Source organism: Neolamprologus multifasciatus, chromosome 23 (genome assembly GCF_963576455.1).
Source record: "Neolamprologus multifasciatus chromosome 23, fNeoMul1.2, whole genome shotgun sequence".
In the NCBI taxonomy this organism is placed as follows: Eukaryota; Metazoa; Chordata; class Actinopteri; order Cichliformes; family Cichlidae; genus Neolamprologus; species Neolamprologus multifasciatus.
Window position 1 is genome coordinate 32,020,043 of NC_140460.1, and position 14,045 is coordinate 32,034,087.

A 14,045-nucleotide genomic window follows, 5' to 3' on the forward strand; every position below is an offset into this window, starting at 1 on the left:
TCTGTAGACTTTCAGCTTTAATTTAAGGGGTTTGACAAAGTTATTGCATTAACTGTTTAGGAATTACAGCCATTTTTATATATTATATCCCATTTTTAGAGGTTCAGCCAACATGCTGAAACAAATAAGGTCTGTTTTAAGACTTTGATAAAAAGTCATTTGCTGCCAGACGTCTAGAAGTCATGGACATCACCGTGTTTGTTTGTGTTTCTTCCCTTGGGATGCTCAAAGGCTGCCACCTTCAGTCGCTGCTTGTTTGTGGGTCTGTATCAGACCTGTGAATCCTACGGCCCCTGGGCCACATCTGGCACTTTGGTTTTCCTGCGTGATGTCAATGAGAAATTAGGATTCGAGCATAAATAAGTATACATTATGCAGTTTCCCATTTCAGCCACCAAAACTCGTCATCAGAGAATAGATCACTGTTTTGTTTTTTTTGTGATTTTGTGAAGTCACGGTACAATTTTGTTTTCTTTTGTTTTCAATGTAGAGTTGTTGTTTTGTTTTGGGGTTTTTTAAACTGGACTAATACGTATTTATTTACTGATGTCAAAGGTAGTGCTGTGTGCTTAGTTTGTGGAGAGCTGATTGCTGAGTAACTTTATGCTTGAAATCCCGAAATTGGGACAAACTGTCATGTTTATTCAATTTTCAGATTTATTTTTATTGGTATTTAAATGATACCTCGTTATATCTATCATTGAACCCAGATGACATAGTTTATTAAACTACAGCTGTTCTTGGTGCCTTAAAAATCAGAGAAACTGCGTTGAACCAGACACTTGCCTCTGAATGCCAAACCTTGGCCTCCACCAACACTGTAAGAAATCTTGGAGTCATTTTTAACCAAGATGTCCAAGATGTTTCTCTAAAATTAAAAGCCATTGGAAACTACTCTTATTATTATTATCAGGTTGTTCTAAAGATTCCCTAAAAAACCTCCATTTAATCCAAAATAGAGGGTACTAACAACGCCAAGAAAGAGATGATATTTGTCCCATATTGGCCTCTCTTCATTGGCTCCCTGTTAGAGCCACAATCAAATGTATAATCCTTCTCCTCACATAAAAGGGCAGGCCCAAACTTTTCTTAAAGATCTGATAGTACTGCTATGTATGTTGTCCTAATAAAGTACTTTGCTGTCAGACTGCAGGGTTACTCATAGTTGTTAGAGTTTCTAAAAGTAGAATGGGAGGCAGAGCCTTCAGCCACCAGGCCCCTCTCCTGTGGGGCTCTGTGGGGTGTTTGATTGTTGGGTATTTTTCCAGAATACTTTAGGAAATTTAGCTTACAGCATAAAGTACCTTCAAGTGACTGTTGTTGTGATTTGGTGCTATAAAAATAAACCTGAACTGAATTGAATAAAGTGACTGAAATTGGTATTTTTGGATTGTATCGAAAGTCAGGAGGTGTTGTGTAAGTCAGTGCTAAAAATTTACCATGTTGTTAACTTCATCAGGGCGAGAGGACTGAATCACAGATAGTTAGTTTCACTTTTGGAGGAGCTTCAGACTGAACATGGTAACGTGGACTAGCACACAGCTGTCACGTGGCTCCTCTTGGGCAAAGCGTTAAAAGAGTATGGGACCTGGGAGCAGTTTTGTGAGGACATTCCCGAGCTCTTAAATCACTCATGACAAAAAAAACTGGATTTCTGCCACTGAGTAAGAAAAAAAAAGGAAAAACTGCAGATAAAGTAATTAAACTACAAGAAAACTGGCAATAGTAGTTTGAAATTTAGCAAAAAGAGATTTTGTTCACTCTGTTTTTGGGAATGTGTTTTAAAAGATAAACTGCTGTTTTTACCTACTTCACATTTTCATTGCCTAATTACAACATCTACTCTTTAACAGTAGCAGTTTATAAAGAGACAAAAATAATATTGAACAGAACTGAGTTCAGCTTATTAATTGCCCACCCACGGTATGTATGTATGGATATATAAGTATGAGCAGTTCATAAATTAATTTATTGAAAAAGGTACAAAAATTAGTCTTTATAATGTAATAGCTTACACAGCAGGACTCTATCGCCTTTCAGACTGCATTAGGCCAGGCTGAGAGTTGAGGGTCATCTATAAACCTGTTAGCTTGCCAAGCAGTCACCGCAGTCACCACAGTTACCGCAGTTACCGCAGTCTGCCATTTTAACCATGTTTTTTCATGGTTTTAAGACTTGACTGTTTTTGATTTAAAAAAAGCCCAATCTTGATCATAGAAGTGTTAAAATGGGACTGGTCAGTACTGTACTAGTTAGTCCCGAAAAGGTTGATTCTGTTCACGTGGATGTAGAGTTTTCAGTGGGAGAAACGTTTTGTCAAGTGACTTCTTCAGTCTCAGCTGACTGCAGGTTTCCCCAATCTTATAAACCATACATTTGCATAATGACTGAAACCAGCCCACTGAAGGAACAATGGGTTGTGAGGTCAGTTTCTTCATTGGTCAGTGTTGATCAGTTGTCATTATACAAATGTACTGATTAAGTTTGGACTGCAGTCAGCTGAGACTGAAGAAGTCAATTGACGAAACGTTTCTCCCACTGAAAACTCTACATCCAGACGAACAAAATCAGCTTTTTCGGGATTTCCTTACCTGGATGATTGAGCATGCCTCAAGTCTTACTAGTTGGTGTTAGCCAATTAAAACCAAATGACTGACAAACACCCTCTTTAGTTGAGGCTCCACACCCTCTGACCTTAAAGCTGGCATCACCGACAACCCCAACACTACAGTAAATCTGTGCCACTTTAGTTTTTTTTTAATTGTGCTCCCAAGTCACTTTAATCATAGAATAAAGAAAAGAGTCATTCTGACTCACACGTGTTTGGGCTTTCTTCAGAAGTAAAGTTCGGTTCCTGCAGGGTTAGGGTTACCACCTATGATGAAATAGACCTCTGAATCCACCATCTCACTTGTAACCTGTGATGTTGTTCTAGTCACATACTACATAGACACATTTTTAGGGTCTTGAAGATAAAGTCTCACATTTTGAAACTTTTCTATTAAAACAATACATTTGGTTGTTTTAAACAGGCAACAATTCTACAAGAGGGATCGGATGGTAACCAAGCCCTACACCTAACTCTGACCGTAGAGTTTAGACCCAGTGACCTGGCGCATGTTACTACGTTAATGTTTTCACTTGATTTGTTATAGGTAGTTCCAGTAGTCCTATGGCAGATAGTACCGCTCTCACACGGCTCTTGTTTCAACACGAGGGAGGCAGCCTGCGCTGAGACAGACGATATTGACAGCTTAAATCTACAAATCAGACTGCCTTCAAAAACTGCACGAGTGTACCGGCTAGTATGCATGACGTAATTTGTTTGAGAAAAGAAAAACTATTCGAGGCATTTATCTGTCCTGTTGTTGTTTAGTCAGATTCTTAGTTACATGCTGTTGCCAGTCTGTCTCCAGCAGCGTGGGTATTACAAAGCACTGTGTTTGTCCAATAAAAGTGACCTATGGGGTCAGGAGCGGCGCCTAATGATTTTCCTCTACCTGCCTGTGGTTTTAGAAGGCAAACCGCAGAGCTGTCGGCCGCTCCCACCTCTTGATTGCTCTGAGATTACTTTCCTCACAGCACAGACAGGCAATCACTCCTCCTCCACCTCCCCGTCTCCACTCTCTCCTTACTGTCTGTCGCTCAGTCGATCTGCATGGCCCAAACATTTAAACATGGATACCTGTCTCTTTTGGATATTAGTGCAAATGTAGCAGCGGCACCAAACGTCTTCATGCTTGAGAAGCACAGTTAGGATTTCTTTTTTTTTTAATCTTTTGTTTCAATTCTGCAGAAGATAAGATGACTCAGTCCAATTAGGCGTTGTTTTCTTTCTCTCTCAGTAAAATAACAGATAAATCCCTTGGGGTGTTTTGAAGGCACTGTTCATACTGTGTAAGTGACAGTCTAATAAGACGGCTTTGTAAGATGAATTGCCCCCATCGTATAAATGGCCCACTTAATGCAGCTGGCGCGTTCTACCACTGCAAACAAGGGAAGGGGGGGGAAAAAAACTGCTTACAACAAATATAGGCTGCACACTGCAAAGCTGCAAGGTTTCATTACAGATGCAGCAGGACAAAAGGATGGATGGGATTTAGCGAAAAGCTAGTGTCCTAAAAATGTTTTGGTTCCATGTTTGTAGCTCTGTGAAATGCCTTCGTCTGGTTATCTTGGTGTTTTCAGAGTGGCCCATTCCAGCTGAGGCTGGTCTGAGAGCAGAACAATCTGTGGCAGACCTGGGAAAATTGCACCTATGAGGACGGCAAACATAAAAGTGAAAGATATGGACTTTGTACAGGATAGGTCAAGGAGAGAAAATGTCTTACTTGGATGATCTCACATCGATACAAAGGGATTTGGCATCAAATTACATCGCTGATATTATTCAAAGCAGCGATGGACCGTTAAACAGTCAGTAAATACAAACAGTTTCTGTGGGAAATAAAAACTGGTTAAAGAAATACTGCAAAGTAGAAGCGATTGAAATACTTTGAATACAAAGAGCATGTTAAAAGAACGGTTTATGACGTGATTAAGGATATAGAGATAGAATAGAAACGTAAGCATCTGTCTAATATAAACCCAGTAGTGTAGCCATAGTGTAGCGAATGCTACACTAGCAGATTAGTGGCTGCTGTGTTTCCATTAGCATTAGTATCAGAGAGGGAATTAAAGCCTCACAGAACCTTTGCAGAAATAAATATGATGTTCAAACAGCATATTGCTGCCAAATGGACCAATCAGTTGTTGTGTTCTGCATCATAAAGACGTATAATTATATTTCTGAGTAGGTGAACATCTGTGATCAGATGCAGATATTTTAGCCTGATCAGCTGTTCATTGGTTTTGACCGATCAGCTATCCCAGTGTGTCTCTGCTTAAATACCTTACCTGTGCAGTTCCATATGAAGGTGTGCTAGGTAGAGTGAAAAATATGATATATTGTTTGACCTTACAGGCATAATGTACTCTGTGACCAATAATCACTCTGCTATGACTGAGTTTGCATATTGTCAGCATTGTACACTCACACTAATGATGTCATGGTTTTCTACTGATCAGCAGCTGGTAGTGAAAATGTGCTAAGAAGAGTAGGAGTTTTCCACCATAGCCAGAAAGAAAGAAACAAGCTAGCAAAGGGAACTAAACACTGATCTGAATCATATTACGCCACCAGCAGCACTCAGTCGGTAGAAAATCTGTTTGTTTGTTTGTTTGTTTTAAACAACTGCATTAAAATGCTAGAAAAGTCTGTTTCATCTACAACGATTAATTCACTTTTTTATTAAATATACATGTCTTTTGAGAGATTTTGTAGAGAAAACAAAGAGTTAAATACATTTAATTCTCAAAAACGGGGATTGACAGTGGCTTGGCAACAGCAGTCTTCACACTTGGAGTTCTCTTTCGTTTCCCAACCAAAACACTGGAGAGATGTCTTTCTCCCATACCCGCTAGAGATCCAGTGCAGGTGCAGGGCAGCACTTGTTCAATGGAAACTCTCTTGTCGCAGACAGCCTGTGTCAGTATTTTTCCCCCATTAGCAAGCCAGATGGACACACACACACACGCACGCACAATCTCACTAACACACACACCGACAAGGCAGACAACTGGCCACGCGAAGTGATTTAAGGCAAGTATTATCAGAGTGTTATAGGTCATTGTCTAAATGAAGCGTGGTCGAACAGTGGCGGTCTCATTTCCACCACCTGACCTTTTCGTGCTAGATGCTGGCAGGATGAGCAAGCTACATAGCTGACATTAATGACCCGCTCCCTCTCTTCTTTCTCTGTTTCTCTCCTTGTGTGACCATCATTTTATCACTCTTTTTTTCTGCTCTCTAGCTGCGTTTCAATCCTGTTGTTCAGCAAATTCTAGAGTGAACTTGTGAAAAATAAATTGGGCATTTTCTGTCAAAGAAGTTGGCTTTCTGTGTTGCTGAACAGCGTTACACTGAAGGAATAGTTTTCTATAGTGATTAAAATTAGTTGGTCAGAAAATTGAATTGCTTTAAAACTGAAAGTCACCAGATGATGATAGCTGTGGTTGCAAAAATGCTTTTGGGCCTATAGAGGTTTACGGGAAAACAGATTTCTGTCTTCACTTCTGGAAACAACTCTTCTGCGTTTTGGGCCATATCGGTATGAAACTGCACGTTTATTGGCTAATGAGTTGTCATTAACCAACAAGCATGTGGATCCACAGTCAAACTCACTCCTTCTCGTCACAGCCGGTTTTTTGCAGCCACTATGGCGATCACAGAAATGCTCATCTCAAAGCTTCAAACAGGAATTTGGGAACAATGGGTGACGTCACAGTAGCTGCGTCCATCATTTCCACGGTATGTGACATTAACACTTTATCCCTTATGTTTGTACATTTGTTTAAATAAAAACATTGCTTAATTTTAACTTTATTTTAAAATATAAACTTCTGCTGCAATTTCAGTTGATAGCTACATCCGGTAGATTTGGCTTCCAAATGTTTATATTTCACCAGTTCTAATCTTTTTTCTTTTAATATGTACTTGGACTCATTGGTACAAATGCGTGTCTTAAATAACCTCTTTTATGAACTCTGTTTTGCCAGCCAAGCTAACACGTGCTGCATGTAGGACAGGTTGTAACTTGTAGATGACTAGCATGCTAGCAGTTAGTTTCATGCTCTTTTTTTTTTTAATTTGACCTTTTTAATAGAAATGTATGTGTCAGTATAGGTTACAGATGTTTAGGACGCCATGCAAACACCAGGCTAATCTACTTTCTTGTGCTTTTTAAAAAAGAAATATTTCAAAAAACCTTTAGATTATCATATTAAAAAAAAGATTTCATTTATTAATCTTTGTTTGTTTTTGAATTTTTAACTGTGTCCATTGTTTGAATGGTTGTGATTCAGTTATGATGCAAAAAGTCACTTATACATCAACACATTGTTATCCCTACAGGCTAAAGATGGAAAAGTCATGCACATCAGGAGGCAAATTTAATTGGTTGATCAGCCATGTCACGCCCTTAGGCAAGACCCCATTACTCTGTCATGTAGACTGGACCCAGTCTACATGACAATGTAGACTGGGACATTGGAATCTTGTCATCTACACTGGGTCCAATTCAATTCCAGATCTATTCCGATGGCAAATCACAAAGACTTGCAATAGTTCTCTTAAGTTAGTAACGTATGCTATCTGCACAATAGAGCTATATCAGCATTTTAAAAGGTAAGATGTTAAAAAAAAAAGACTATATATAACTAGCTAATACAAACATATTAGTGGATTATAGATGTAGATGTTAGACATGCTAATTGACACCAGATTAAGCTAGCAACACATAATTAGTTGCTCCAAGTTACTTTTAAATGCAAATAATTTTTTAAAACCATGGCTTTTTGCTGAGTTGACCAAATTTAATATTAGCCAGTACAGCATGTGTAATATGATGGCATGTGTTTGCCTGGTCAGCTGATAAAACGATAACTGCACAACAGTCGTGGAAACAAGTAGCTGTTTTTGTGATATATACTTATAAATAAAATACTTTTATTTGAGACGTCTTGTAAACACTGTTTTTAGGCTTCGTGGTCTTGTTGACAGTTACCTGTATTATATTTCTGCTCTGCCAACAGAACGTTGAGGAACCAAATGAGACTGAAGACACAAGGTAAGTTTAAAATATGACAGCAGCTCTAAGAAAATATTACATAGAGGGTAAATACTTTTCGTTTTGTTCAACATATTAAATGTGTGTTGGCACACTAATACTGTATTACAGGGTAATAAAAAAATAATCTCCTAATGCATTTACCTGGCTAAGCTTACACAGGCATGTCTAACACTTACTGTCTTTTTCTCTCTGCTATCTCTCTCCGCTCAGGAACCACAGGAGGATTCAGCCTGAAGACTCTGCAGTGAGACGGCGCCCTGACCCTGAGATTCATCTCCAAGAGTTTTTCAAGCTTTACCCGCTTCTTCTTTTTAATAAACCAAACATTATGCTTCCCAGTGGTCTGGTTTTTGTTTGTAAGGGAAAAAAGACGTTCTGATGCAGTGCTTGTACATAATTCATTTACAGATTTGTTGTTGTCTTAATCCATAGCTAAGATTGTTCTTCCTAAATTAAGCCAACCGTTTTTCTCCTCTGTGTCGGTGGGATAGCTGCACATGTATACTGTTATCTCTGAGTGAGTGGAGCGTCCCCATGCAGCACAGCACTAACAGGAAGACTGTATACGAGGATAACAGCAGGGAAAGACACAAACTGTGTAACATGCTATTCATTTTGCCTGGTTTATTAGACATGTAAATAATTAATTCGCTGTGATAACTAATTGCACAGTAAAAAACAAAACTAGCATAAATGAAATGTGTTTATATGTCAAAGGCTGGCTGTTAGAAAGTCCAAAAGGAAAAACAAAGTCCGACGGGAGAAATAAAGCTGGAAAAATACTGACACATGGAACGACGAGGAAATGCATGAGAGATGTATAAAAAAGGACTAAGGGGGAGACAGCACTGTATATACAAAAAAGGAAAAACAAGACACAGCTAAATAGAATCAGAAAACTAGATAAAGAGGAAGTAGAACTATCAAAATAAAGCAGGAAGTAACATGACAGATAAAAAAAATCTACCACAGAGACTAAGATTTGACAAAATATGGTGAACTTAGCATTAAACGTACGATTAATTATAACCCATGAATCTACATAGAAACTAGTGTTCCAAAACATCTAGAAATACTACAAGATTAGAAATATACAGAGAATCAAATCCAGACCTTAATCAAAACTAGAAATGGAATTGAAACAAAAAAAACAAAATAAATGAATCTAAAACGTCTAAAACGGACTGAGAACAACAAAACTCATAGACTGTGACAAATTATGTATATCCACCCTAAAATGCCTTCATGTTTTCCCATTTAGAAGCAGAATTTACACCAGCAGGACAAAGAAATTCTGTGATTTTCTCTTATAGCTTTTACAGCTGATTCTGAAACTGTTATCAACTGTTATCTGCCGCCACCTGTTTCACAAAAAACAAAACAATAAACGTGGGCTATTACTTTGTTAAGCGAGTTAATGTTAATTTCTTTTAATAAGTTATACACAAAAGGTGTGACTTATTTCAAGCACTTTATAACTTAATCTTTTGTCCTAGGCAGTCTTATTTCTAGTGACGTAAAATTCCTCTGTTCTTTCAATAATCTGTTGGGTCTACTTTTAGAGTAAAACAGAGTGTTTAAACCGCCGCGTTTGTTTGCTCTTATATCAACTGCTGATAGCAAGAATGTTGACTTTGATTCCCATTTATATGAAAATGTCAGAGATAATTGCTTCAACATTTTCATTTCAGATTCTTAATCAAGTGTTTGAAAGCAATAAGCATCAATATATGGGTGTTTTTCCATGCATCTAGTGTATATGCATACATATTTGAATGATCTGCTACAAATGCCACATCTTCCCAATATTGTGCTCAGTATAATAAATCTTAAAATCTGCGGGAGTTTAATGTCTCTTCTACTCATTGCATCACCAGAGGAGCAAACAGAGTACCAATAAAGCAGTGAAAACCAATAATGAGTCAATAATATATGCTCAGTGAGATATTAGTCAGCCTATTCCTCTCTCCCTGCAGACTGCGGAGCTCTGCCGTGTTTATCTTCTACTGCTGATGCTAATGATGATGATGGGGGCAATGGTGGCGAGGACGCCAACAACGCCCATCCCTTCTACCCAGGCCTGCAGTTCTGCGCCAGCCGGTACACAGACCGAATATATCTTTACTCCAAGGTACCGCCGCCTGTCTGTTTGATTGTGCATATTTGATCATAGACTGAGCTCACAAGGGAACCAGAGAATTTTTTTCTAATGTGTTTTCACAATAATTCTTGTTCCTCTCAAGGTTGTGCCATTACAGGAAACGTTGCACCTGCCTGTATTGTCCATCTGTGCCAAAGAATTACTCTGAGCTTAAATGCAATGTTTAACTCACAGTGAGATTCAGTCATTTTGTGTTTTCTGCCACTCTGTGCTGCACACCTTGTCTTTTATTTTAGGCTCTCTAAGGGCCAGAAACAAATTGGTGTGATTGCACAACGGCAAAAAAAAAAAAAAAACTGTGGAAATTCTGCAGTTGATGTACTAACTGTTTGCTTATGAACCAGTGATGGCAAAGGGAATCTACCAAGAGGGCTGCCAGTAAGGGGTCAAGTGGTTTCACTGGGTGAAACACCATGGCAATTCAGGTCCATGTGATGGAGCAGAAGGAGATTTGGCTTGTTCTGATATGAGGGCAAATTCTTCTGTTAGAAACTGAAGGGGGCTTCATTGGAGGTTGGGGCGTCAGTTATCTGGATAATTCTCAGAGCTCAGGTGGAGTGCAGGATTCATCCAGATATTGAAAATGGCTTGACAAAGCTGGACTGCACAGGTGCACAGATCATGGCAGCGCAGGAAAAAGCTCCAAGCACAAGATATATTACACTATGGCAAGACCCAAGGTGCAGTTTGTGCAGAGATGCTCCTGAAATAATTCAGCACATTACAGAAGGGTGCAAGACGCTGGCAGGCAGGGCACACAGTACATGGAGCATCATAGCCAAGTAGCTGGCATAGGATACAGGAAGATCTGTGCCCACTAGGGTGGTCCTGTGGGACTTCCAGAGTCAGAAGGACAAACTGGTGATGACTAACCAATTGGACATAGTAGTGGTGGCCAAACAGAAGAAGAAGACTGTCACTGTTGTTGCTGAACAACAGGATCTTGCCAGGTTTAACAATGACTCCCACCTGTGCTGTGTTCCAACACGGCGCCGGTCCAAACTGCTGCTGGAGTACAGGAAGGCATGTTCGGAGGCAGCTATAAAAGTAATGGAAGGAGTGTAAAGGTGAGAATAGGGACACCAAACGAAGGGACTGAAGATGAAGGGTAAAAGAAGAGAGCGGCCTGATATGCATGGATGCAGGGAAGGAGGGCATGCAGATAGTTGGTGTGACAGAAGGAGATGTGAGGGCAGGGTGGAGGCAGATGATCCACTATGGTGACTCTAACACACACAACCCCAAAGAAGAAGAACCCAAGCAAGTTACTATCTGACCCACAGCCGCCTGTGAGCAGCTGGTTCATTACTTTTGGTGATTCTGAATCATAAGACATTATTCTAACACGCTTGAATCTGACTTAATTAATACCTGTATTCTGACAGACATTTCTCGATGTTATGCAGTAAATCCACAAGTTTCAAGTATTAAAAAAGCAAGTTACTTGACAGTTGACTTGTGATATTGCACAGCTCTGTGTGAACTGTGGAAGAGTTGTAGCTAAGAGTTTAATTATAACTCTTTTTCAAACATTTTTTTGCCAGCTTCTATTATTTCATGAGCCTTTTCATACTGGGAAAGGATTTTCCCTGGATCTGTCGTGCACATAAGTGAATTCAACTTGAATTTTCAAATACAACACATTGTCGTGTTGTGACGGTGACGGGCTGTGACTGGCTAACTAAATTGCAGCAGAAAATAAAAATATTTTCAAGCCACAAACAAAAGTACAAATAACAGGCAAAGCACCAAGTTATGTTTGCGTGCACAACAGTTTGGGCAGTTTAGTTAGTAGCTTAATAACCCACATCATGATTTTCAGCTGTAAGCTGCGTTCCTCCCCTGTGCAGTACTTGTTGGCTGATAAATACTCTTATAACACTTTGTCTTATATTTCTTCTGCAGCTTTTAAAAAATGCTTCTTTTTCTTGTGCCGCATTAAGTGTGAGGAGACGGCAGCTCCTCTTACTCTAAGTGAAAGTCAGACGTGTGGTGTAATATCCTCTATTTCAATTCTTGCAACAGAAAAATAGCTAAAAAGCCAAAAAGTACACATAAAGGTGTGATGTCCACTTAATTTTTTCTTTTATATCCTCATGTTCTAGTGAAATTTACCTGATTCCATGTTCAAGATCTGCTCAGGTTTGAGCTGCAGATAATCATTTTTAATCATTTAATCTGCAGAGTTATCAGTGTAACCAGCTGTTCTGGTCAAAGTTTAAGAAGAAAAAACCTGAAATAGTTGTGATTAAAACAGGTGCAGTTAATTAGTGTAGAAACAACATAAAAGGCAGTTTTAACGAGCTTTTAACAAACAGGAAAAAACAGGCTATAATGAAAGCTACATGATGCTTGATATGAACCTTTATTGACCTTTGCTGCATTTCAATTATATTTGCATGTTTGAAATAAAATTATATCTATCTATATCTATTTTCAATTCTTCCCTTTATTACAACACTTTAACAAGCTAACTGCTAGTAAAAACTGGTAAACAGTAATATCTGTGCTTCACCACTAGTGACTGGACGTCCTGTGTCCTGCCTCTACGCAGACCTAAACCACATACACTATGTCCAGTCGTGCAAATATATTTGAAACTGACTATTTTCTGCTCCAAAGGGAATGCTGGAGAAACGATCCCAGCATGATTCTCCCCAAATTTTTTTATTATTAATAATGCTAAGATTTGTTAAGGGTTTATTTCAGCCAATTACTCTTGTATTGATCTTCCTTTTGCCTCTCAAAAATAGTAAAGCAGCAACCTTCGCCGCCTCTGTGGACCAGGCTCCTTTGCTGTGGAGTAAAAGGTGAAAGAAAAGCTTTTTAAATCCATTCATATCCCTCCGTTCAATACAAATTAAAGGTTTAGGATTTACCAGCGTATTGCCAATATGATTTAATAAGGTGCCACCAGTTTCCAAGCCGCCTTCTAACGTTTCCTCTTTTATCTACACTTCTCCTGTATTTGTCAGCAGCAAGTAAAGCGGTCGTCTAAGGATTTTATTTAATATATTTGGTGCACAAAAGGTTATTCGTAAAGTAAAAACTGAAGGAGGCAGCCAAACAGTTTTAAATATTGAACTTGACATAACAAAATAACCCTGTATATGGCATCTGGGTTTTCTTGGCTGGGCCAGCAAAAAGTTTGCATTCGTCTTAGTAGTAGTATTACTTATGGCTCAGTCATGCAGGTGTAGAGACCGGTCAGTAAAACCCCGGCAACCACTGGTCGCTAAGGAAAAATCTATATTCCCCAGCTGGTTGGAAGTTTTGGAAAACAAACATCACCAGAAACCTCTCTGGGTTTGCGTAGTTGCTAGCAGGTTGCTGCAATCACTTATAGTTTGCATGGAAGACACAGATTTGTCTGCAAACACTCGTTAAGTAGTAGTGAAACTTGAATAAGGGTGCAGAGACTGCTCTTCAAGATTAAAGTTAAACATTTTGAAACATATTCTCTGCTTCTGGTTTGCATCAAATTCTTCACAGTGTTAGCGCGTGTCTTAGCGAGTAGTTGGCAAGTGTGGAGACAAGTCGAAGTTGGAGTCTTCCATACAAAATACAGGCAATCGCGGCAATCTGATAGCAACCAAAACAACCACAAGGAGGTTTTCGATGTAACACCTTCTTTCAACAATTTCACTTAATGACAGCATCTTTGCCGACCAGTCATTTTTCTATGTAGTCTCTGACTGGTCTGTGTGACTGGAGGCCTTAGTATGACCAGTAATGTGGGTTTTAAATGTTACTGTTATCACTGAGTCAGTTCAATGTCACGATAGCTTCCATCTATCCGATTTCTGCCACTTATCTGGGTCACAGGAGCAGCAGTCTAATCAGACATGCCCAGACCTCTTTCTCTCAGGCTAACCCCTCCAGCTCTTCTGTAGGACACTGAAGATTTTATGCCTGATAAACCTCACATAGTAGGTGTCCAGGAAGCGCTAGAGGACACTGCCGGATTTTTGGCACTGCACTCACAGCTTTGATCCTGATAAAATCCTAATTTATCTGGACTTTTGTCCTGGCACAGCCATTTATGAGGTTTAGGTGGCACATAGGTTTGGATAGCTTTTTCATCATTTAAAATCTACATTTTGCATTTACTCGGATAATTGTTCTCGAATTTTAATTTTTAGTGAAACAATTATGTAAAAATCTAAGAAATCAGGGAGGAAGTACTTTATATACTTTTTCACAGCATTATTATT

At 39.1% G+C, this 14,045-nt stretch overlaps 1 protein-coding gene across 4 annotated transcripts in view; it reads left to right on the plus strand.

Moving 5' to 3' along the window:
- Window positions 1-14,045, plus strand: part of zranb3 (zinc finger, RAN-binding domain containing 3) — a 131,252-nt gene that overhangs the window by 63,740 nt on the left and 53,467 nt on the right. For all 4 annotated transcript variants that reach the window (XR_014872556.1, XM_085152639.1, XM_085152642.1 and 1 more), the window contains exon 15: window positions 9,647-9,801. Coding sequence is in view for 3 of the 4 variants with exons in the window: in XM_085152639.1 (XP_085008765.1) it covers window positions 9,647-9,801 (155 nt within the window). In the remaining variant the exon portion in view is untranslated. The remainder of the gene's footprint in view (window positions 1-9,646; window positions 9,802-14,045) is intronic.